Source organism: Nerophis ophidion, linkage group LG04 (genome assembly GCF_033978795.1).
Source record: "Nerophis ophidion isolate RoL-2023_Sa linkage group LG04, RoL_Noph_v1.0, whole genome shotgun sequence".
Classification (NCBI taxonomy): domain Eukaryota; kingdom Metazoa; phylum Chordata; class Actinopteri; order Syngnathiformes; family Syngnathidae; genus Nerophis; species Nerophis ophidion.
In genome coordinates, this window is record NC_084614.1 from 82,658,699 (window position 1) to 82,684,220 (window position 25,522).

Below are 25,522 nucleotides of genomic sequence, written 5' to 3' on the forward strand. Positions count from 1 at the left end.
TACCATTTAGTGGTCAATTGTACGGAATATGTACTGTACTGTGCAATCTACTAATAAAAGTATCAATCAATCAATCAATTCTTTTTTTCGGTTGAATTTTTAATTTTAAAGAGTCGAAATTGAAGATAAACTGTTTCAAAATTTAATTTTCTTTTTCCTGTTTTCTCCTTTTTTAAACCGTTCAATTAAAGGCCTACTGAAATGAGATTTTCTTATTCAAACGGGGATAGCAGGTCCATTCTATGTGTCATACTTCAGTATTTCGCCATATTTCTTCTTTGACGTCTCCATTATTCATTGAACAAATCCCAAAAGATTCAGCAACACAGACGTCCAGAATACTGTGGAATTATGCGATTAAAGCAGTCGACTTATAGCTTGGATCGGGCTGGAAAAAAATGTCCGCTAGAATCTGAGACGTCACGCATGATCACCGACGTTTTCAACTAAAGCGGGCGTATTGTCATGTGATGCAATGTTAATATTTCATCATTGATATATAAACTATCAGACTGCGTGGTGGCTAGTAGTGGCTTTCAGTAGGACTTTAGGTGTTTTTTTTCATAATTTATTCGCCACAAAAAACCTTCCGTAAAAGACAAAAAAATGTACGACGGAATGACAGACAGAAATACCTAGTTTTTATATATATATATATATATTTATTAATTAAAGGTAAATTGAGCAAATTGGCTATTTCTGGCCATTTATTGAAGTGTGTATCAAACTGGTAGCCCTTGGCAGGAATCAGTACCCAAGAAGTAGCTCTTTCAAAAAGGTTGGTGACCCCTGGTTTATATTGTACTGGTTTTGAAGATACCAACATTCTTTAATGGGCAGTATCATCCATTCATACATTTTTACGGTGTGCCGGCTTTTATTTTGCCGCGGCGGTGCTCCAGGTTCAACTACACGCAGGGGAGAAACCCTCTATCTGTACGTGAGGAATGGAATCACCCTGACCTGAATGACCAGTATCCAGATGCGCAGGTAGCAGAAGGTTACCACGGCGATGGGCACCAGGAAGTGCACCACCACCACCGCCACGGTGTAGGAGCTGCTGACGTTCTGGGCGAAGGTGCAGGAGTAGACGCGGGGGTCGTAGCGCAGCGAGCCCACGAAGAAGTTGGGCACGATGGCCACCACGGTCAGCAGCCATATCAAGGCCACCAGCATCAGCGTGTTGCGGTAGTTGTACAGCCGGCTGTAGGAGAAGGAGTGGCAGATGTAGCAGTAGCGGTTCACCGCGATGCCCGTGATGTTGAAGATGGAGCCGATGACGCTCAGGCCCATCAGGAAACCGCTGACCTTGAGCACGGGGAACGCCAGGAACATCGTGAGCGAGGTTTGGCGAGGACTTAGCCAGGACTTAGCCAGGACTTAGCCAGGACTTACCATGCATTGAGTGTTTCCCAGCGCCCAGCCGTCGTGGAAGAGCGCGTACAGAACCAGAGGGTACGGGTAGAACGCCACCACGAGGTCCGCAAAGGCCAGACTCACCACAAACACGTTACCTGGAACAACAAAGAACTAGTTTATTCTCCTTAAAGGACCTTTCCTTGACTATTCCGGTCTTCATTTTCACGTATTCCGAAGTTTCTACGACGATAAAATCCGACTCGTTCCCGTAATATTGCAACTTTTCATGCTTATGTGTACGCGCTATGCTACTCAGTGGTTAGAGTTTCCGTCTGAGATCGGTAGGACCAGACGGTACCGCATCAGAAAGTGACATCAGTGTGTAAAGGATATCACCACATGGGCTCAGGAGCACTTCGGAAAACCACCGTCGGTATCTACAGTCGGTCGCTAGGTAGAGTGTCCGCCCTGAGATCGGTAGGACCATAGATCTCTCAGACGGTACCGCATCAAAAAGTGACGTCAGTGTGTAAAGGATATCACCACATGGGCTCAGGAACACTTCGGTAAATCACTGTCAGTAACTACAGTTGGTCACTACATCTGTAAGTGCAAGTTAACTTATGTGGCCTAGTGGTTAGAGTGTCCGTCTGAGATCAGTAGGACCATTGGGCTCTCAGGCGGTATTGCATCAACAAGTGACATCGCTGTGTAAAAAGGGTATCACCACATGGGCTCAGGAACACTTCGGAAAACCACTGTCAGTAACTACAGTTGGTCACTACATCTGTAAGTGCAAGTTACAGTAACCTACTCAGTGGCCTAGTGGTTAGAGTGTCCATCTGAGATTGCTAGGACCATTGATCTCTCAGGCGGTACCGCATCAAAAAGTGACATCAGTGTGTAAAGGGTATCACCACATGGGCTCAGGAACACTTCAGAAAACCACTGTGAGTTACTACAGTTGGTCGCTACATCTGTAAGTGCAAGTTAACCTACTCAGTGGCCTAGTGGTTAGAGTGTCCATCTGAGATTGCTAGGACCATTGAGCTCTCAGGCAAAAGTGCATCAACAAGTGACATCACTGTGTAAAGGACATCACCACATGGGCTCAGGAACACTTCGGAAAACCACTGTGAGTTACTACAGTTGGTCGCTACATCTGTAAAAGCATGATAACTTACACAGTGGCCTAGTGGTTAGAGTGTCTGTCTGAGATCGGTAGGACCATTGATCTTTCAGACGGTACAGCATCAGAAAGTGACATCAGTGTGTAAAGGATATCACCACATGGGCTCAGGAACACTTCGGAAAACCACTGTCAGTAACTACAGTTGGTCACTACATCTGTAAGTGCAAGTTAACCTAGTCAGCACGACAATAACTTTTTTTCTTTGTGATTCTCCGCAGGCTTCAGCGAGCAAGTGTTGCTGCCTGGGTCTCAACAGGTAATCATCTCTGATTCCACAAACACACAAAAATGTTCCACAAACATACAGTTGCACTCAAATGTTCTACAAACATGTTCCACAAACACAAACACGTTTCACAATCACACAATAATGTTCCGCAAACACACAAAAGGGTTCTACAATTACACTAAATGTTCCAGTCACACAAAAACGTTTAACAAACACAAAAATGTTCCACAATCACACTAAAACGTTCACAATCACATAATAATGTTCCACAAACACACAAAAATATCCACAAACACACGAAAATGTTTCACGATTACAGAAAATTGTTCAACAAACACACAAAAACGGTCCACAAACACACCAAAACGGTCCACAAACACACACAAATGTTTCACAAACACACAAAAATGTTCCACAAACAGAAAAAAAGGTTTCACGATTACGGAAAATTGTTCAACAGACACACAAAAACGGTCCACAAACACACAAAAATGTTTCACAAACACTCAAAAATGTTATACAAACACACACATGTGTTCTACTATTGCATTAAAATGTTCCAGTCATACTAAAATATTCTACAAATACACAATTGTACCACACTCACACAATAAATTTCCACAAACGAAAAAAATGTTCCACAAACACATTATAATGTTTCACGATTACAGAAAATTGTTCAACAAACACAAAAATGGTCCAAAAACACACAAAAATGGTCCAAAACACACAAAAATGTTCCACAAACATACAGTTACACTAAAATGTTCTACAAACACAAAAATGTTCCACAATCACGCTAAAACGTTTCACAATCACACAATAATGTTCTGCAAACACACAAAAGGGTTCTACAATTACACTAAATGTTCCAGTCACACAAAAAACGTTTAACAAACACAAAAATGTTCCACAATCACACTAAAACGTTCCACAATCACATAATAATGTTCCACAAACACACAAAAATATCCACAAACACACGAAAATGTTTCACGATTACAGAAAATTGTTCAACAAACACACAAAAACGGTCCACAAACACACCAAAATGGTCCACAAACACACACAAATGTTTCACAAACAGACAAAAATGTTCCACAAACAGAAAAAAAGGTTTCACGATTACGGAACATTGTTCAACAAACACACAAAAATGTTTCACAAACACTCAAAAATGTTATACAAACACACACGTGTTCTACTATTGCATTAAAATGTTCCAGTCACACTAAAATATTCTACAAATACACAATTGTTCCACACTCACACAATAATTTTCCACAAACGCAAAAAAATGTTCCACAAACACATTATAATGTTTCACGATTACAGAAAATTGTTCAACAAACACACAAAAATGGTCCAAAAACACACAAAAATGGTCCAAAACACACAAAAATGGTCCACAAACACACATAAATGTTCCACAATCATGTACAAATGCTCCACAATCATGCTAAAACGTTCCACAATCACACAATAATGTTCAATAAACAGACAAAAATGTTCCACGATTACAGAAAATTGTTCAACAAACAAACAAAAATGGTCCACAAACACCAAAAGGGTCCACAAACACACAAAAATGTTCCACAATCACGCTAAAATGTTCCAAAATCATGTACAAATGTTCCACAATCATGCTAAATCGTTCCACAATCAAACAAAAATGTTCCACAAACACACAAAAGTGTTCTACAATTACATTAAAATGTTCCAGTCACACTAAAATGTTACACAAACACACAAAAGTGTTCTACAAACACACAAAAATGTTCCACAATCACACAAAAATGTTCCACAAACACACACAAGTGTCCTACAATTGCACTAAAATTTTCCAGTCACACTAAAATATTCTACAAATACACAATTGTTCCACACTCACACAATAATGTTCCACAAACGCACAAAAATGTTCCACAAACACATTATAATGTTGCCCGATTACAGAAAATTGTTTAACAAACACACAAAAATCGTCCAAAAACAGACAAAAATGTTCCACAAGCACACAAAAATGGTCCACAAACACACAAAAAAGGTCCACAAACACACAAAAATGGTCCACAATCATGTACAAATGCTCCACAATCATGCTAAAACGTTCCACAATCACACAATAATGTTCAATAAACAGACAAAAATGTTCCACGATTACAGAAAATTGGTCCACAAACACCAAAAGGGTCCACAAACACACAAAAATGTTCCACAATCACGCTAAAATGTTCCAAAATCATGTACAAATGTTCCACAATCATGCTAAATCGTTCCACAATCAAACAAAAATGTTCCACAAACACACAAAAGTGTTCTACAATTACATTAAAATGTTCCAGTCACACTAAAATGTTATACAAACACACAAAAGTGTTCTACAAACACACAAAAATGTTCCACAATCACACAAAAATGTTCCACAATCACACAAAAATGTTCCACAAACACACACAAGTGTCCTACAATTGCACTAAAATTTTCCAGTCACACTAAAATATTCTACAAATACACAATTGTTCCACACTCACACAATAATGTTCCACAAACGCACAAAAATGTTCCACAAACACATTATAATGTTGCCCGATTACAGAAAATTGTTTAACAAACACACAAAAATCGTCCAAAAACAGACAAAAATGTTCCACAAGCACACAAAAAAGGTCCACAAACACACAAAAATGCTCCACAATCATGTACAAATGCTCCACAATCATGCTAAAACGTTCCACAATTACACAAGAATGTTCAACAAATGCACAAAAATGTTTCACAAAAACAAAAGTGTTCCACAAACACAAAAATGGTCCACAAAAACACAAAAATGATCCACAATCATGTACAAATGCTCCACAATCATGCTAAAACGTTCCACAATCAAACAAGAATGTTCAGTAAACGCACAAAAATGTTCCACAAACAGACAAAAAAGTTCCACAAACACACATAAATGGTCCACAAACACACAAAAATGGTCCACAAACACACAAAAATTGTCCACAAAGAGACAAAAATGGTCCACAATCACGCTAGAATGTTCTACAATCATGTACACAAGCTCCACAATCACACAATAATGTTCAACAAACGCACAAAAATGTTCCACAAACACACAAAAATGGTCCACAAACACACAAAAATGGTCCACAAACACACAAAAATGGTCCACAAACACACAAAAATGGTCCACAAACACACAAAAATGTTCTACAATTACATTAAAATGTTCCACAGTCACACTAAAATGTTGTACAAACACACAAAAGTGTTCTACAATTACATTAAAATGTTCTACAATCACACAAAATGTCCTACAATTGCAGTAAAATGTTCCACAGTCACAGTAAAAAGTTGTCCAAACACAAAATGGTTCCACAATGATGCTAAAACATGTGACTTTTAGTATTTGTGCTTCTCCGCAGGCTCCAACAAGAAAGTGTTCCTGCCTGAGTCTCAACAGGTAATCACCTCTCTGTTGTTTCTTTGTGTCTTTTTAATTTTATTCTTTATTATTCAGCGTCTTTGTTGGAATAATTCTCTCACTCCCAGTTTGAGTTTCCCTTTCAAAATGAAGGAGGCGTTCTCCTCCTTGTCCGCCTCGCCTGCAGCGTCCATGCAGGGATGTTTTCTGCTGACTGTGCATTATGGTCGGTCATGTTCCCAGTCATGTTCCCAGTCATGTTCCCAGTCGTGTTCCCGGTCATGTTCCCAGTCATGTTCCCAGTCATGTTCCCAGTCGTGTTCCCAGTCGTGTTCCCAGTCGTGTTCCCGGTCGTGTTCCCAGTCATGTTCCCGGTCATGTTCCCAGTCATGTTCCCAGTCATGTTCCCAGTCGTGTTCCCGGTCGTGTTCCCGGTCGTGTTCCCGGTCATGTTCCCGGTCATGTTCCCAGTCATGTTCACAGTCATGTTCACAGTCATGTTCCCGGTCATGTTCCCGGTCATGTTCCCAGTCATGTTCACAGTCATGTTCACAGTCATGTTCCCGGTCATGTTCCCAGTCATGTTCCCGGTCATGTTCCCGGTCATGTTCCCGGTCATGTTCCCGGTCATGTTCCCGGTCATGTTCCCGGTCATGTTCCCGGTCATGTTCCCGGTCATGTTCCCGGTCATGTTCCCGGTCATGTTCCCGGTCATGTTCCCGGTCATGTTCCCGGTCATGTTCCCGGTCATGTTCCCGGTCATGTTCCCGGTCATGTTCCCGGTCATGTTCCCAGTCATGTTCCCGGTCATGTTCCCGGTCATGTTCCCAGTCGTGTTCCCAGTCGTGTTCCCAGTCATGTTCCCGGTCATGTTCCCGGTCATGTTCCCGGTCATGTTCCCGGTCCTGTTCCCGGTCATGTTCCCGGTCATGTTCCCGGTCATGTTCCCGGTCATGTTCCCGGTCATGTTCCCGGTCATGTTCCCGGTCATGTTCCCGGTCATGTTCCCGGTCCTGTTCCCGGTCCTGTTCCCGGTCATGTTCCCGGTCATGTTCCCGGTCATGTTCCCGGTCATGTTCCCGGTCCTGTTCCCGGTCCTGTTCCCGGTCCTGTTCCCGGTCCTGTTCCCGGTCGTGCTCACGGTCATGTTCCCGGTCATGTTCACAGTCATGTTCCCAGTCATGTTCCCAGTCATGTTCCCAGTCATGTTCACAGTCATGTTCCCGGTCATGTTCCCGGTCATGTTCACAGTCATGTTCGCGGTCATGTTCGCGGTCATGTTCCCGGTCATGTTCCCGGTCATGTTCCCGGTCATGTTCCCGGTCGTGTTCCCGGTCGTGTTCCCGGTCGTGTTCCCGGTCGTGTTCCCGGTCGTGTTCCCGGTCGTGTTCCCGGTCGTGTTCCCGGTCGTGTTCCCGGTCGTGTTCCCGGTCATGTTCCCGGTCATGTTCCCGGTCATGTTCCCGGTCCTGTTCCCGGTCATGTTCCCGGTCATGTTCCCGGTCATGTTCCCGGTCATGTTCCCGGTCATGTTCCCGGTCCTGTTCCCGGTCCTGTTCCCGGTCCTGTTCCCGGTCCTGTTCCCGGTCGTGCTCACAGTCATGTTCCCGGTCATGTTCACAGTCATGTTCCCAGTCATGTTCCCAGTCATGTTCCCAGTCCCGCCGCGTGCCGGCAGTAAACAGAGTCGAGGTGACACACCAAAAAGAAGGTTCTTGGCACGGTTGACACAGGTTTATGTGCTGACGACACATAGGAGGCGTGTGTGGACTCAGCTTGTTTGCGCCCCACATTTTTTCTATTTTTAGCAACTTTGACCCCGAGTCAGACGTCCAGTGTGTGCCGTGCGTCACCCGACCCAACCTCTTCTTTTCGACTACTTTTGTCTGCTCTTTCAAGACCACGAGAGACAATAGGCGCAGATCAGGAGTGTTTTATAAGCTGCCACTGCTCCAAAAATAATAATGAATCAAAATCCATCTTGTTTTGAAAAAATGACATATTCAAGGCTCCAATTATTTTGTATCAAAAGAAATCAATTTTTTTATGAACTGTCAAAGTAAAACTGAATCAAAATCAATGTTTTTCTTACTTATTGAAAGCTCTCAAATTTTCCACTTTTAAACAGTTTTGGAGAAAAAATTTGCATATTTTGTCTCTTTGCCGTAATTAATCCTTCTTGGACAAAAAGGGAATAAAACAAACAAAACCATAAAATATATAATGAAAAACTTATCATCCACGGATGGATGTAGATACAATTTTAAAGTGTTGATAGCAAAAAAACTTTTTTCTAAAAAACATGACTTCCTTACAACACTTTTTTTTTATTATTATTTTTTTGGACAAACTTTCATTGCTCAAAAAATAATAAAGAATCAAAATCAATGTTGGTATGAATTATTGATATATTCAAGGTTCCAATTATTTCACATAGAATAGTCGATTTTCAAAATACTTGTGCAGAAAACAATGCAATTTTTTTTTAAGGTGTAAAACAAACAAACAAACAAACACAAACTTGAAGTGGATGGACTTGAATTTGAGCTTTTAATGAATAAATTAAAAATACTTTTTATTTTTTATTTTTTGTGACTGAGGGCAAACTTCAGGGGAGCCCAGAAGGTTAAAAAAAAACCAAAACAAATCTCTATATTGTTCCACAATCACGCTAACACGTTCCACAATCACGCTAACACGTTCCACAATCACACAATAATGTTCCACAAACACCCAAAAATGATCCATAATCACACAAAAATGTTCCACAAACACACATAATGTTCCAAAAACACACAAAAATGTTCTACAATCACACATAAACGTTCCACAATCACACTAAAACGTTCCACAATCACACAAAAATGTTCCACAATCGCACAAAAATGTTCCACAATCACACAAAAGTGTTCTACAATCACACATAAATGTTCCACAATCATGCTAAAACGTTCGACAATCACACAAAAATGTTCCACAAACACACAAAAATGGTCCATAATCACACAGAAATCTTCCACAAACTCGCTAAAATGTTCCACAATCACGTACAAATGCTCTACAATCACGCTAACACGTTCCACAATCACACAATAATGTTCCACAAAGACACAAAAATGATCCATAATCACACAAAAATGTTCCACAAACACACAGAATTGTTCCAAAATCACACAAAAATGTTCCACAATCACACATAGATGTAAATGTTCCACATTCACGCTAAAATGTTCCACAATCACACACAAATGCTGCACAATCACGCTAAAACGTTCCAAAATCACACAAAAATATTCCACTAACACACACAAATGTTCCACAAACACACAAAAGGGTTCTACAATTACACTAAAAAGTTCCACAATCACACACAAATGTTCCACAAACACACAAAAGGGTTCTACAATTACACTAAAATGTTCCACAATCACACAAAAATGGTCCATAATCACACATGAATGTTCCACAATCACGCTAAAACGCTCGACAATCACACAAAAATGGTCCATAATCACACAAAAATGGTCCATAATCACACACAAATGTTTCACAATCACATACCAATACTCAACAATCACGTACAAATGTTCCACAATCACGCTAAAATGCTCCACAATCATGCTAAAATGTTCCACAATCACACAAAAATGGTCCATAATCACACATGAATGTTCCACAATCACACTAAAACGTTCGACAATCACACAAAAATGTTCCACAATTACGCTAAAACATTCCACGATCGCATAAAAATGTTCCACAATCACGCTAAAATGTTCCACAATCATGCTAAAACGTTCCACGATCACATAAAAATTTCCACAATCACGCTAAAACGTTCCACGATCACATAAAAATGTTCCACAATCACACAAAAATTTTATACAATCACACAAAAATGTTCCACAATTATGCTAAAATGTTCCACGATCACATAAAAATGTTCAACAATCACGCCAAAACGTTCCACGATCACACACAAATGTTCCAAAATCACGCTAAAACGTTCCACGATCTCATAAAAATGTTCCACAATCACTCTAAAATTTTATACAATCACACAAAAATTTTCCACAATTATGCTAAAATGTTCCACGATCACATAAAAATGTTCAATAATCATGCCAAAACGTTCCACGATCACATAAAAATGTTCCAAAATTACGCTAAAACGTTCCACGATCACATAAAGATTTTCCACAATCACGCTAAAACATTCTATGATCACATAAAACTGTTCCGAAATCACACTAAAACGTTCAACAATTACGCTAAAATGTTCCACAATCATGCTATAATGTTCCACAATTACACAAAAATGTTCAACAATTACGCTAAAATGTTCCACAATCATGCTAAAATGTTCCACAATTACACAAAAATGTTCAACAATCACAGTCACATAAAAATGTTCCACAATATGCTAAAACATTCCACGGTCACATAAAAATGTTCTACAACCATGCTAAAATGTTCCACAATCACACAAAAATGTTCCACAATTACGCTAAAACGTTCCACGATTACATAAAGATTTTCCACAATCACGCTAAAACGTTCTATGATCACATAAAACTGTTCCAAAATCACACTAAAACGTTCAACAATTACGCTAAAATGTTCCACAATCATGCTAAAATGTTCCACAATTACACAAAAATGTTCAACAATTGCGCTAAAATGTTCCACAATCATGCTAAAATGTTCCACAATTACACAAAAATGTTCAACAATCACAGTCACATAAAAATGTTCCACAATATGCTAAAACGTTCCACGGTCACATAAAAATGTTCTACAACCATGCTAAAATGTTCCACAATCACACAAAAATGTTCCACAATTACGCTAAAACGTTCCACGATTACATAAATATTTTCCACAATCACGCTAAAACGTTCTATGATCACATAAAACTGTTCCAAAATCACACTAAAACGTTCAACAATTACGCTAAAATGTTCCACAATTATGCTAAAATGTTCCACAATTACACAAAAATGTTCAACAATTACGCTAAAATGTTCCACAATCATGCTAAAATGTTCCACAATTACACAAAAATGTTCAACAATCACAGTCACATAAAAATGTTCCACAATATGCTAAAACGTTCCACGGTCACATAAAAATGTTTTACAACCATGCTAAAATGTTCCACAATCACACAAAAATGTTCCACAATTACGCTAAAACATTCCACGATTGCATTAAAATGTTCCACGATCACTCTGAAATTTTCCACAATCATGCTAAAACATTCCATGGTCACATAAAAATTTTCCACAATCACGCTAAAACGTTCCACGATCACATAAAAATGTTCCACAATCACACTGAAATGTTATACAATCACACAACATTTTCCACAACTATGCTAAAATGTTCCACGATCACATAAAAATGTTCAACAATCACGCCAAAACGTTCCACGATCACATACAAATGTTCCAAAATCACGCTAAAACGTTCCACGATCTCATAAAAATGTTCCACAATCACTCTAAAATTTTATACAATCACACAAAAATTTTCCACAATTATGCTAAAATGTTCCACGATCACATAAAAATGTTCAATAATCATGCCAAAACGTTCCACGATCACATAAAAATGTTCCAAAATTACGCTAAAACGTTCCACGATCACATAAAGATTTTCCACAATCACGCTAAAACGTTCTATGATCACATAAAACTGTTCCAAAATCACACTAAAACGTTCAACAATTACGCTAAAATGTTCCACAATCATGCTAAAATGTTCCACAATTACACAAAAATGTTCAACAATTACGCTAAAATGTTCCACAATCATGCTAAAATGTTCCACAATTACACAAAAATGTTCAACAATCACAGTCACATAAAAATGTTCCACAATATGCTAAAACGTTCCACGGTCACATAAAAATGTTCTACAACCATGCTAAAATGTTCCACAATCACACAAAAATGTTCCACAATTACGCTAAAACGTTCCACGATTACATAAAGATTTTCCACAATCACGCTAAAACGTTCTATGATCACATAAAACTGTTCCAAAATCACACTAAAACGTTCAACAATTACGCTAAAATGTTCCACAATCATGCTAAAATGTTCCACAATTACACAAAAATGTTCAACAATTACGCTAAAATGTTCCACAATCATGCTAAAATGTTCCACAATTACACAAAAATGTTCAACAATCACAGTCACATAAAAATGTTCCACAATATGCTAAAACGTTCCACGGTCACATAAAAATGTTCTACAACCATGCTAAAATGTTCCACAATCACACAACATTTTCCACAATTACGCTAAAACATTCCACGATTGCATTAAAATGTTCCACGATCACTCTAAAATTTTCCACAATCATGCTAAAACATTCCATGATCACATAAAAATTTTCCACAATCACGCTAAAACGTTCCACGATCACATAAAAATGTTCCACAACCACACTGAAATGTTATACAATCACACAACATTTTCCACAATTATGCTAAAATGTTCCACGATCACATAAAAATGTTCAACAATCACGCCAAAACGTTCCACGATCACATAAAAATGTTCCAAAATTATGCTAAAACGTTCCACGATCACATAAAGATTTTCCACAATCACGCTAAAACGTTCTATGATCACATAAAACTGTTCCAAAATTACACTAAAACATTCCATGGTCACATAAAAATGTTCAACAATTACGCTAAAATGTTCCACAATCATGCTAAAATGTTCCACAATTACACCAAAATGTTCAACAATCACATATAAATGTTCAACAGTCACATAAAAATGTTCCACAATATGCTAAAACGTTCCACGATCACATAAAAATGTTCCACAATTACGCTAAAACATTCCATGATCGCATAAAAATGTTCCACGATCACGCTAAAATGTTCCACAATCATGCTAAAACGTTCCACGATCACATACAATTTTTCCACAATCACGCTAAAACGTTCCACGATCTCATAAAAATGTTCCACAAGCACACTAAAATGTTATACAATCACACAAAAATGTTCCACAATTATGCTAAAATGTTCCACGATCACATAAAAATGTTCAACAATCACGCCAAAACGTTCCGCGATCACATAAAAATGTTCCAAAATTACGCTAAAACGTTCCACGATCACATAAACAACAATAATAAGGCCGTGCTATGAAGACAATGCGTTTAGCGCCCTCTAGAACCGTAACAAACAGATTGTCAGCCCATTCACATGTTGTACGAGGCTTCTGCAGACACACATAAGTGAATGCAAGGCATACTTGCTCAACAGCCATAAAGGTTACACTGAGAGTTGTGATATAAACAACTTTAGCACTCTTACTAATATTCTCCACACTGAAACCACACCAAACAAGAATGACAAACACATTTCGGGAGAACATCCGCACTGTAACACAACATAAACACAACAGAACAGATACCCAGAATCCAATGCATCCCAAACTCTTATGGGCTACATTATACCCCGCCCCTCCCCCCGCTACCACCAAACCCCGCCCACCTCAACTGACGTACGGAGGGGAGGGGGGAAGTAGTAAAAGTGTGTATTGTAGACCGAAAGAGTTAGGGATGCATGGGATTCTGGGTATTTTTTCTGTTGTGTTTATGTTGTGTTACAGTATGAATGTTCTCCCGAAATGTGTTTGTCATTCTTGTTTGGTGTGGGTTGACAGTGTGGCGCATATTAGTAAGAGCACGAGAGTGGCACACCGTGTTTTTCCTGTCTTCCCAAGTCGAAGGCGTGCTGGAGATAAAACCTCGCTCGGCTTCTTTGGCCGCAGCCATCATGACAGGAAGAGAGGGGGACAAAAAAAACAAACAGTAAACAGCATTTTCCAAATCCTTTTCACGCCTGACAGGACGTGGCTCGTCAGTCCCGCACGCGCACGCCAGGAATGAATGATTACTGTCACAAACGTCATTTGTGTCTCCTCGCCTCGGCTGCCAGAGATTGTGATGATTTTTCTTCGCATTTACTTTTTCCTCCCTTCATGTCCTTCCTGTGGGAGGATGAGACTCGCCTTGTTTGAATTTAAATGTCTTTTTAGTCGGGGAATTGTGGGAAGGGACAGACGGCGCGAGCGCGGACTCAAGCTGTAACGACGGCCGCGCGTTCAAGTGGGAATGAAATCCGTGGCGAGCTTCCTCGGCTCCCAAAAGAAATCGTAACGAAATGCTACGTTAGCAGTTAGCACGCGTCAAGTCATTGTAGGGCTAAAACAATGGCTTAAACCGTTAGCACGCTAATTTTAGCATGCTCGGATGAAACTGTTAGCATGCGCCAGGTCATTGTAGGGCTAAAACGATGGCTTAAACCGTTAGCACGCTAATGTTAGCATGCTTGGATGAAACTGTTAGCATGCGTCAAGTCTTTGTAGGGCTAAAACGATGGCTTAAACCGTTAGTACGCTAATGTTAGCGTGCTTGGATGAAACAGTTAGCATGCGTCAAGTCTTTGTAGGGCTAAAACGATGGCTTAAACCGTTAGTACGCTAATGTTAGCGTGCTTGGATGAAACTGTTAGCATGCGTCAAGTCTTTGTAGGGCTAAAACGATGGCTTAAACCGTTAGCAAGCTAATGTTAGCATGCTTGGATGAAACTGTTAGCATGCGTCAAGTCATTGTAGGGCTAAAACAATGGCTTAAACCGTTAGCAAGCTAATGTTAGCATGCTTGGATGAAACTGTTAGCATGCGTCAAGTCTTTGTAGGGCTAAAACGATGGCTTAAACCGTTAGCACGCTAATGTTAGCGTGCTCCGATGAAACTGTTAGCATGCGTCAAGTCATTGTAGGACTAAAACAATGGCTTAAACCGTTAGCATGCTAATGTTAGCATGCTTGGATGAAACATTTAGCCTGCATCAAGTCATTGTAGGGCTAAAACGATGGCTTAAACCGTTAGCACGCTAATGTTAGCATGCACGGCTGAAACTGTTAGCATGCGACAAACAGGTGTAGGGCTGAAAGGTCGGCTTAAAAAGTTACCTCGCTAATGTTAGCATACTTGCCAACCCTTCTGATTTTCCCGGGAGACTCACGAATTTCAGTGCACCTCCCGAAAACAACCATTCTCCCGATTTCTAGAAGGGTTCAATCTCTTTCCTCTGCGAGTTTGAAGCCTACACAACAAATGCGCTCAGAGGAGATAATGTTTGATAATGTTTTTTACAAAACTTTTGGTTTTAACGGGTAATTACAAACTTCCTGTTAATCTTTGCCGAAGGATGTAAATGAATAAAATGTAGGTCTAAGTGAGACCTACATAGAGAGTATTTTTTCATGTCCCTACGACATTCCTACCGGAGGTTACTAGCAGTTCTGTCTGTGTTTTCGTCCTAGTAGCAGTTTTATCAGTGTTTTATTCCTAGGGGGCGCCAGAGTGCTATTTTGAGTTTTGGGGTTTCATTTTTTTGTTAGATCGCAATTTTCACCAGTCCTGATGTGTGTGTCCAGTTTGGTGAGTTTTGAAGCATTTTAAGGGGGTCAAATTACAGCTCAAAGAGGCAAAAATGACATTTTTTAGTAAACTTTTGTCTTGAAGGGGTTTTTGCCAATTTCCTGTATGAAATGTAGGTCTAAGTCAGACCTACAAAGAGGTTTTTTTTTCATGTCTCTATGACATTCCTAACGGAAGTTACAAGCAGTTTTGTCTCTGTTTTTTCCTAGGGGCGCTTGAGCGCAATTTTGAGTTTTTGATTAAATCGTAATTTTCGCCAGTCCTGATGTGTTTGTTAAATTTGGTGAGTTTTGAAGCATGTTAAGGGGGTCAAATTACAGCTCAAAGAGGCAAAAATGACATTTTTTAGTAAACTTTTGTCTTGAAGGGGTTTTTGCCAACTTCCTGTATGAAATGTAGGTCTAAGTGAGACCTACATAGAGGTTTTTTTTTTCTCATGTCTCAATGACATTCCTAACGGAAGTTACAAGCAGTTTTGTCTCTGTTTTTTCCTAAGGGGCGCTAGAGCGCAAATTTTGTGTTTGGGGTTTTTGATTAAACCGTAATTTTCGCCAGCCCTGATGTGTTTGTTAAATTTGGTGAGTTTTGAAGCATGTTAAGGGGGTCAAATTACAGCTCAAAGAGGCAAAAAGGACATTTTTTAGTGAACTTTTGTCTTGAAGGGGTTTTTGCCAACTTCCTGTATGAAATGTAGGTCTAAGTGAGACCTACATAGAGGTTTTTTGTTTCATGTCTCTATGACATTCCTAACGGAAGTTACAAGTGGTTTTGTTAGTTTTTTTTCCTAGGGGGCGCTTGAGCGCAATTTTGAGTTTTGGGGTTTGGTTTTTTATTAGATGGCAATTTTCACCAGTCCTGATGTGTGTGTAGAATTTGGTGAGTTTTGAAGCATTTTAAGGGGGTCAAATTACAGCTCAATGAGGCAAAAAGGACATTTTTTAGTGAACTTTTGTCTTGAAGGGGTTTTTGCCAACTTCCTGTATGAAATGTAGGTCTAAGTGAGACCTACATAGAGTTTTTTTTTTTCACGTCTCTATGACATTCCTAACGGAAGTTACAAGCAGTTTTGTCTCTGTTTTTTCCTAGGGGGCGCTAGAGCGCAAATTTTGAGTTTGGGGTTTTTGATTAAACCGTAATTTTCGCCAGTCCTGATGTGTGTGTTAAATTTGGTGATTTTTGAAGCATTTTAAGGGGGTCAAATTACAGCTCAAAGAGGCACCTTAGAAATACAAAAGGGTCCTCTGTCCCAAAGGGACATTCGGTCCCTAATAAATCAACCAGTTTTAGACCTGGACCTTATCGGTAGCATGGGGATACAACGCCGGCTACATCCGACGGCCTGTGAAAGTTCCAGCGTAGACAAGTTCCAGCGGGGACCGTGGACGGAGCAGACCTCCTAAGCTGTGTGATCGCAAGCAGAACCGGGGATGGCGAGCGGTGCTAACAACACAGCTAAAAGCTAATCGTCACACAGCGCCGCTTCCTTCCATCCTATCCTGCTTTCAATTTTCCGCTCCCTGGAGAAGAAACTGATGCAAGACGGGAGATGAGGGACTGCTGCGCCATGTTCCTCACAGAAACGGGGCTGAAACCATCCGTTCCGGACGAGCCAGTTAGCATCGAGAGGCTAACAAGGTTTCGGTCGGACAGGAGCAGCACAAATCCCCAGGAGGTGATGTTTGCGTAAACATCAACAACAACAACTGGTGCAACAATGGGAAGATAGTCTCGTGTCACTGCTCTCCCGATGTAGAACCATTTTATTTACCCCGGGAATTCAGTGCTATGATCTTCACAGCAGTCTACATTTCTCCCAGTGCTAACATCAAACAAGCCTTGAATGCTTTTTACTGCTGTATCAATCAATCAATCAATCAATGTTTACTTATATAGCCCTAGATCACTAGTGTCTCAAAGGGCTGCACAAACCACTACGACATCCTCGGTAGGCCCACATAAGGGCAAGGAAAAACTCACACCCAGTGGGACGTGGGTGACAATGAGGACTATAAGAACCTTGGAGAGGAGGAAAGCAATGGTTGTCGAGCAGGTCTAACATGATACCGGGAGGTGTTGGCAAGTATGACTACAGGGAGGAAGAGAAACATCTGCTTGACTGGCACAGAACCAACAACCTGGTCCTGAACGTCGACAAGACCAAGGAGATCCTCGTCGACTTCAGGAAGCACCGGTCCAGCCACGCTCCACTCTTAACGCCACAGACTGGTGATGGTAAGCAGCACCAAGTTCCTGGGGGTGCAGATCACTGACGATATGACCGGGTCCCTACACACCTCAACTCTTGCAAAAGTTCTAGTTCAAGTACCAATGATTGTCACACACACTCTAGGTGTGGCGAAATTATTTTCTGCACTTGACCCATCACCCTGGGAGGTGAGGGGCTTAGGGAGCAGCAGCGGTGGCCGCGCCCGGGAAACATTTTTGGTGATTTAACCCTCAATTCTAACAAAGAGCTCAGCAGCGCATGCACTTTTTTTATGTCTGATAAAAAGAGCACAGCTCCCTCCCCCCGTTCTCAGAACATTCTACAGAGGCGCGCTATAGAGAACCTGCTGACCAACTGCATCTCTGTCTGGACTGGAGCCTGCAGTGCCTCAGACTGGAAGTTTCTGCAGAGTGTTGAGGACGGCGGCAAAGATCATCAGGACTCCTCTCCCTCTTATCTGGATAATCGCAAAAAGCCGCTGCCTGACCAGGGCTCAGAAAATCAGAAAACCACCAAGGACTGTTTTCACTGCTGGACTCTAGAAGGAGGTTCCGCAGCCTCCGTAGCAGAACCTCCAGGTTCTGTAACAGCTTCTTCCCTCAGGCCGTAAGACTCTTGAACGCATCATAATAATCCCCTCAATTCCCCCCAAAACTGATTAACTGGCTGGAATTCAAAGACAATATAACATACATCCATAAACCTGACAATATAACATACATCCATAAACCTGACAATATAACATACATCCATAAACCTGACAATATAACATACATCCATAAACCTGACAATATAACATACATCCATAAACCTGACAATATAACATACGTCCATAAACCTGACAATATAACATACGTCCATAAACATGACAATATAACATACATCCATAAACCTGACAATATAACATACATCCATAAACCTGACAATATAACATACATCCATAAACCTGACAATATAACATACATCCATAAACCTGACAATATAACATACGTCCATAAACCTGACAATATAACATACGTCCATAAACCTGACAATATAACATACATCCATAAACATGACAATATAACATACATCCATAAACCTGACAATATAACATACATCCATAAACCTGACAATATAACATACATCCATAAACCTGACAATATAACATACATCCATAAACCTGACAATATAACATACATCCATAAACCTGACAATATAACATACATCCATAAACCTGACAATATAACATACATCCATAAACCTGACAATATAACATACGTCCATAAACCTGACAATATAACATACGTCCATAAACCTGACAATATAACATACATCCATAAACCTGACAATATAACATACATCCATAAACCTGACAATATAACATACATCCATAAACCTGACAATATAACATACATCCATAAACCTGACAATATAACATACATCCATAAACCTGACAATATAACATACATCCATAAACATGACAATATAACATACATCCATAAACCTGACAATATAACATACATCCATAAACCTGACAATATAACATACGTCCATAAACCTGACAATATAACATACGTCCATAAACCTGACAATATAACATACGTCCATAAACCTGACAATATAACATACGTCCATAAACCTGACAATATAACATACATCCATAAACCTGACAATATAACATACATCCATAAACCTGACAATATAACATACATCCATAAACCTGACAATATAACATACATCCATAAACCTGACAATATAACATACATCCATAAACCTGACAATATAACATACATCCATAAACCTGACAATATAACATACATCCATAAACCTGACAATATAACATACATCCATAAACCTGACAATATAACATACATCCATAAACCTGACAATATAACATACGTCCATAAACCTGACAATATAACATACATCCATAAACATGACAATATAACATACATCCATAAACCTGACAATATAACATACATCCATAAACCTGACAATATAACATACGTCCATAAACCTGACAATATAACATACGTCCATAAACCTGACAATATAACATACATCCATAAACCTGACAATATAACATACATCCATAAACATGACAATATAACATACATCCATAAACCTGACAATATAACATACATCCATAAACCTGACAATATAACATACATCCATAAACCTGACAATATAACATACATCCATAAACCTGACAATATAACATACATCCATAAACATGACAATATAACATACATCCATAAACCTGACAATATAACATACATCCATAAACATGACAATATAACATACATCCATAAACCTGACAATATAACATACGTCCATAAACCTGACAATATAACATACATCCATAAACCTGACAATATAACATACATCCATAAACCTGACAATATAACATACATCCATAAACCTGACAATATAACATACATCCATAAACCTGACAATATAACATACATCCATAAACCTGACAATATAACATACATCCATAAACATGACAATATAACATACATCCATAAACCTGACAATATAACATACATCCATAAACATGACAATATAACATACGTCCATAAACCTGACAATATAACATACGTCCATAAACCTGACAATATAACATACATCCATAAACCTGACAATATAACATACATCCATAAACATGACAATATAACATACATCCATAAACCTGACAATATAACATACATCCATAAACCTGACAATATAACATACATCCATAAACCTGACAATATAACATACATCCATAAACCTGACAATATAACATACATCCATAAACCTGACAATATAACATACATCCATAAACATGACAATATAACATACATCCATAAACCTGACAATATAACATACATCCATAAACCTGACAATATAACATACATCCATAAACCTGACAATATAACATACATCCATAAACCTGACAATATAACATACATCCATAAACCTGACAATATAACATACATCCATAAACATGACAATATAACATACATCCATAAACCTGACAATATAACATACATCCATAAACATGACAATATAACATACGTCCATAAACCTGACAATATAACATACGTCCATAAACCTGACAATATAACATACATCCATAAACCTGACAATATAACATACATCCATAAACATGACAATATAACATACATCCATAAACCTGACAATATAACATACATCCATAAACCTGACAATATAACATACATCCATAAACCTGACAATATAACATACATCCATAAACATGACAATATAACATACATCCATAAACCTGACAATATAACATACATCCATAAACATGACAATATAACATACGTCCATAAACCTGACAATATAACATACGTCCATAAACCTGACAATATAACATACATCCATAAACCTGACAATATAACATACATCCATAAACATGACAATATAACATACATCCATAAACCTGACAATATAACATACATCCATAAACCTGACAATATAACATACATCCATAAACCTGACAATATAACATACATCCATAAACCTGACAATATAACATACATCCATAAACATGACAATATAACATACATCCATAAACCTGACAATATAACATACATCCATAAACCTGACAATATAACATACATCCATAAACCTGGCAATATAACATACATCCATAAACCTGACAATATAACATACATCCATAAACCTGACAATATAACATACATCCATAAACATGACAATATAACATACATCCATAAACCTGACAATATAACATACATCCATAAACCTGACAATATAACATACATCCATAAACCTGACAATATAACATACATCCATAAACCTGACAATATAACATACATCCATAAACATGACAATATAACATACATCCATAAACCTGACAATATAACATACATCCATAAACCTGACAATATAACATACATCCATAAACCTGACAATATAACATACATCCATAAACATGACAATATAACATACATCCATAAACCTGACAATATAACATACATCCATAAACCTGACAATATAACATACGTCCATAAACCTGACAATATAACATACATCCATAAACCTGACAATATAACATACATCCATAAACCTGACAATATAACATACATCCATAAACCTGGATGCATATGCAAAAGTGTAATATATTTATCCGTACATTCTATATATTTCTATCTGCACCTTACTACTTTTTTATCCTGCACAACGAGTTCATGCAACAAAATTTCATTCTTATCGGTACCGAAAAGTTCAAATTTGAATGAAAATAAGAGGAAGTCTTGGTCTCTAAAATTGTTAGCATGGAAACAGATGGCATTATGAGGACTAAGTACATCTGTGATGAACACTGTGAGGACTTAGTACATCTGTGATAAACACTTTGTGAGGACTAAGTACATCTGTGATGAACACCGTGAGGACTTAGTACATCTGTGATAAACACTTTATGAGGACTAAGTACATCTGTGATGAACACTGTGAGGACTAAGTACATCTGTGATGAACACTTTGTGTGGACTAAGTACATCTGTGATGAATACTGTGAGGACTAAGTACATCTGTGATGAACACTGTGAGGACTAAGTACATCTGTGATGAACACTGTGAGGACTAAGTACATCTGTGATGAACACTGTGAGGACTAAGTACATCTGTGATGAACACTTTGTGTGGACTAAGTACATCTGTGATGAACACTGTGAGGACTAAGTACATCTGTGATGAACACTTTGTGAGGACTTAGTACATCTGTGATAAACACTTTGTGAGGACTAAGTACATCTGTGATGAACACCGTGAGGACTTAGTACATCTGTGATAAACACTTTATGAGGACTAAGTACATCTGTGATGAACACTGTGAGGACTAAGTACATCTGTGATGAACACTTTGTGTGGACTAAGTACATCTGTGATGAATACTGTGAGGACTAAGTACATCTGTGATGAACACTGTGAGGACTAAGTACATCTGTGATGAACACTGTGAGGACTAAGTACATCTGTGATGAACACTTTGTGTGGACTAAGTACATCTGTGATGAACACTGTGAGGACTAAGTACATCTGTGATGAACACTGTGAGGACTAAGTACATCTGTGATGAACACTTTGTGTGGACTAAGTACATCTGTGATGAACACTGTGAGGACTAAGTACATCTGTGATGAACACTGTGAGGACTTAGTACATCTGTGATGAACACTGTGAGGACTAAGTACATCTGTGATGAACACTTTGTGTGGACTAAGTACATCTGTGATGAACACTGTGAGGACTAAGTACATCTGTGATGAACACTGTGAGGACTAAGTACATCTGTGATGAACACTTTGTGTGGACTAAGTACATCTGTGATGAATACTGTGAGGACTAAGTACATCTGTGATGAACACTGTGAGGACTAAGTACATCTGTGATGAACACTTTGTGTGGACTAAGTACATCTGTGATGAACACTGTGAGGACTAAGTACATCTGTGATGAACACTTTGTGTGGACTAAGTACATCTGTGATGAACACTGTGAGGACTAAGTACATATGTGATGAACACTGTGAGGACTAAGTACATCTGTGATGAACACTGTGAGGACTAAGTACATCTGTGATGAACACTGTGAGGACTTAGTACATCTGTGATGAACACTTTGTGTGGACTAAGTACATCTGTGATGAACACTGTGAGGACTAAGTACATCTGTGATAAACACTTTGTGAGGACTAAGTACATCTGTGATAAACACTTTGTGAGGACTTAGTACATCTGTGATGAACACTGTGAGGACTAAGTACATCTGTGATGAACACTTTGTGAGGACTAAGTACATCTGTGATGAACACTGTGAGGACTAAGTACATCTGTGATGAACACTGTGAGGACTAAGTACATCTGTGATTAACACTTTGTGAGGACTTAGTACATCTGTGATGAACACTTTGTGTGGACTAAGTACATCTGTGATGAACACTGTGAGGACTAAGTACATCTGTGATGAACACTGTGAGGACTAAGTACATCTGTGATTAACACTTTGTGAGGACTTAGTACATCTGTGATGAATACTTTGAGGACTAAGTACATCTGTGATGAACACTGTGAGGACTAAGTACATCTGTGATGAACACTGTGAGGACTAAGTACATCTGTGATGAACACTTTGTGTGGACTAAGTACATCTGTGATGAACACTGTGAGGACTAAGTACATCTGTGATGAACACTGTGAGGACTAAGTACATCTGTGATTAACACTTTGTGAGGACTTAGTACATCTGTGATGAATACTTTGAGGACTAAGTACATCTGTGATGAACACTGTGAGGACTAAGTACATCTGTGATGAACACTGTGAGGACTAAGTACATCTGTGATGAGTTGAAGGCCAAGTAGTGAACAGTTATTGACTAATCAGTGCACAAGCTGCCAGTTGCCGCCCACACACAACAGAGAGAAGTGTGGAGTCCCAGCCAGGAGTTTTAGTCAGAAGTAAATCATATTTCCACCTGGGGCTCTTTGACTGGCTGCTGTTAAAGTTGAAACTCTTAAGCTGGCTGCAAGAACAAGGACAAACATTGCCTGCAGTCCACCAAAACTTTTACTTCCAGATGGGAACAAAAAAAAAGAAGAAAATCACTACTTCTGCCTTGCAAAAAAGAAGAAGTGAGTCTGCACAAACACACAAGTTGGACGGCAAAAAGATGCCTCAGCCGGAAAATACAGTTAAGTGGGGGGGGCGTGGTGGGGGGTAAAGTAAACGCATCGATCCGCCCGCCCGCCCGGCGGTGCGCCGCTAATTGCTGGCAACAAGTTTCACTTTTAATTAGAAAAGTGTTGATCCAGGAAGTGCTGAGCTGGGCGGAATCTTATTAAGTAGAACTGGATTAGAGCAAAGTAATGGTTGACATTTTCAAATATTGGCAAACGACTAATGAGGTCGTCAGCGCTCCGTGTCGTCATTTCAGTCTCTCTGGCCAGGTGTGCATGTTCAGCACCATTTACTATGTTTATGTAGACACCTGGACAACAGGTCGAAAGAGCCATATTGGATCAAAAATACAAAAACAAATTAAAAGTCTTATATAAGTGTTATAATGAAGACAACACATGGTGTAAGTGTCTATATTAGCCTACTATCAAAATGACTTTAAAAGTCTTATATAAGTGTTATAATGAAGACAACACATGATGTAAGTGTCTATATTAGCCTACTATCAAAATGACTTTAAAAGTCTTATATAAGTGTTATAATGAAGACAACACAAAATGTAAGTGTCTATATTAGCCTACTATCAAAATGACTTTAAAAGTCTTATATAAGTGTTATAATGAAGACAACACATGATGTAAGTGTCTATATTAGCCTACTATCAAAATGACTTTAAAAGTCTTATATAAGTGTTATAATGAAGACAACACATGATGTAAGTGTCTATATTAGCCTACTATCAAAATGACTTTAAAAGTCTTATATAAGTGTTATAATGAAGACAACATATGATGTAAGTGTCTATATTAGCCTACTATCAAAATGACTTTAAAAGTCTTATATAAGTGTTATAATGAAGACAACACATGATGTAAGTGTCTATATTAGCCTACTATCAAAATGACTTTAAAAGT

At 38.8% G+C, this 25,522-nt stretch overlaps 1 protein-coding gene across 1 annotated transcript in view; it reads right to left on the reverse strand.

Moving 5' to 3' along the window:
- The window catches only part of mtnr1bb (melatonin receptor 1Bb), a 135,457-nt gene that overhangs the window by 11,480 nt on the left and 98,455 nt on the right, over window positions 1–25,522 (reverse strand). The window contains exons 2-3 of the mRNA XM_061899368.1: window positions 1,396–1,514; window positions 964–1,308 (exon numbers count right to left, since the gene is read on the reverse strand). Coding sequence (XP_061755352.1) covers window positions 964–1,308; window positions 1,396–1,514 — 464 coding nt within the window. The remainder of the gene's footprint in view (window positions 1–963; window positions 1,309–1,395; window positions 1,515–25,522) is intronic.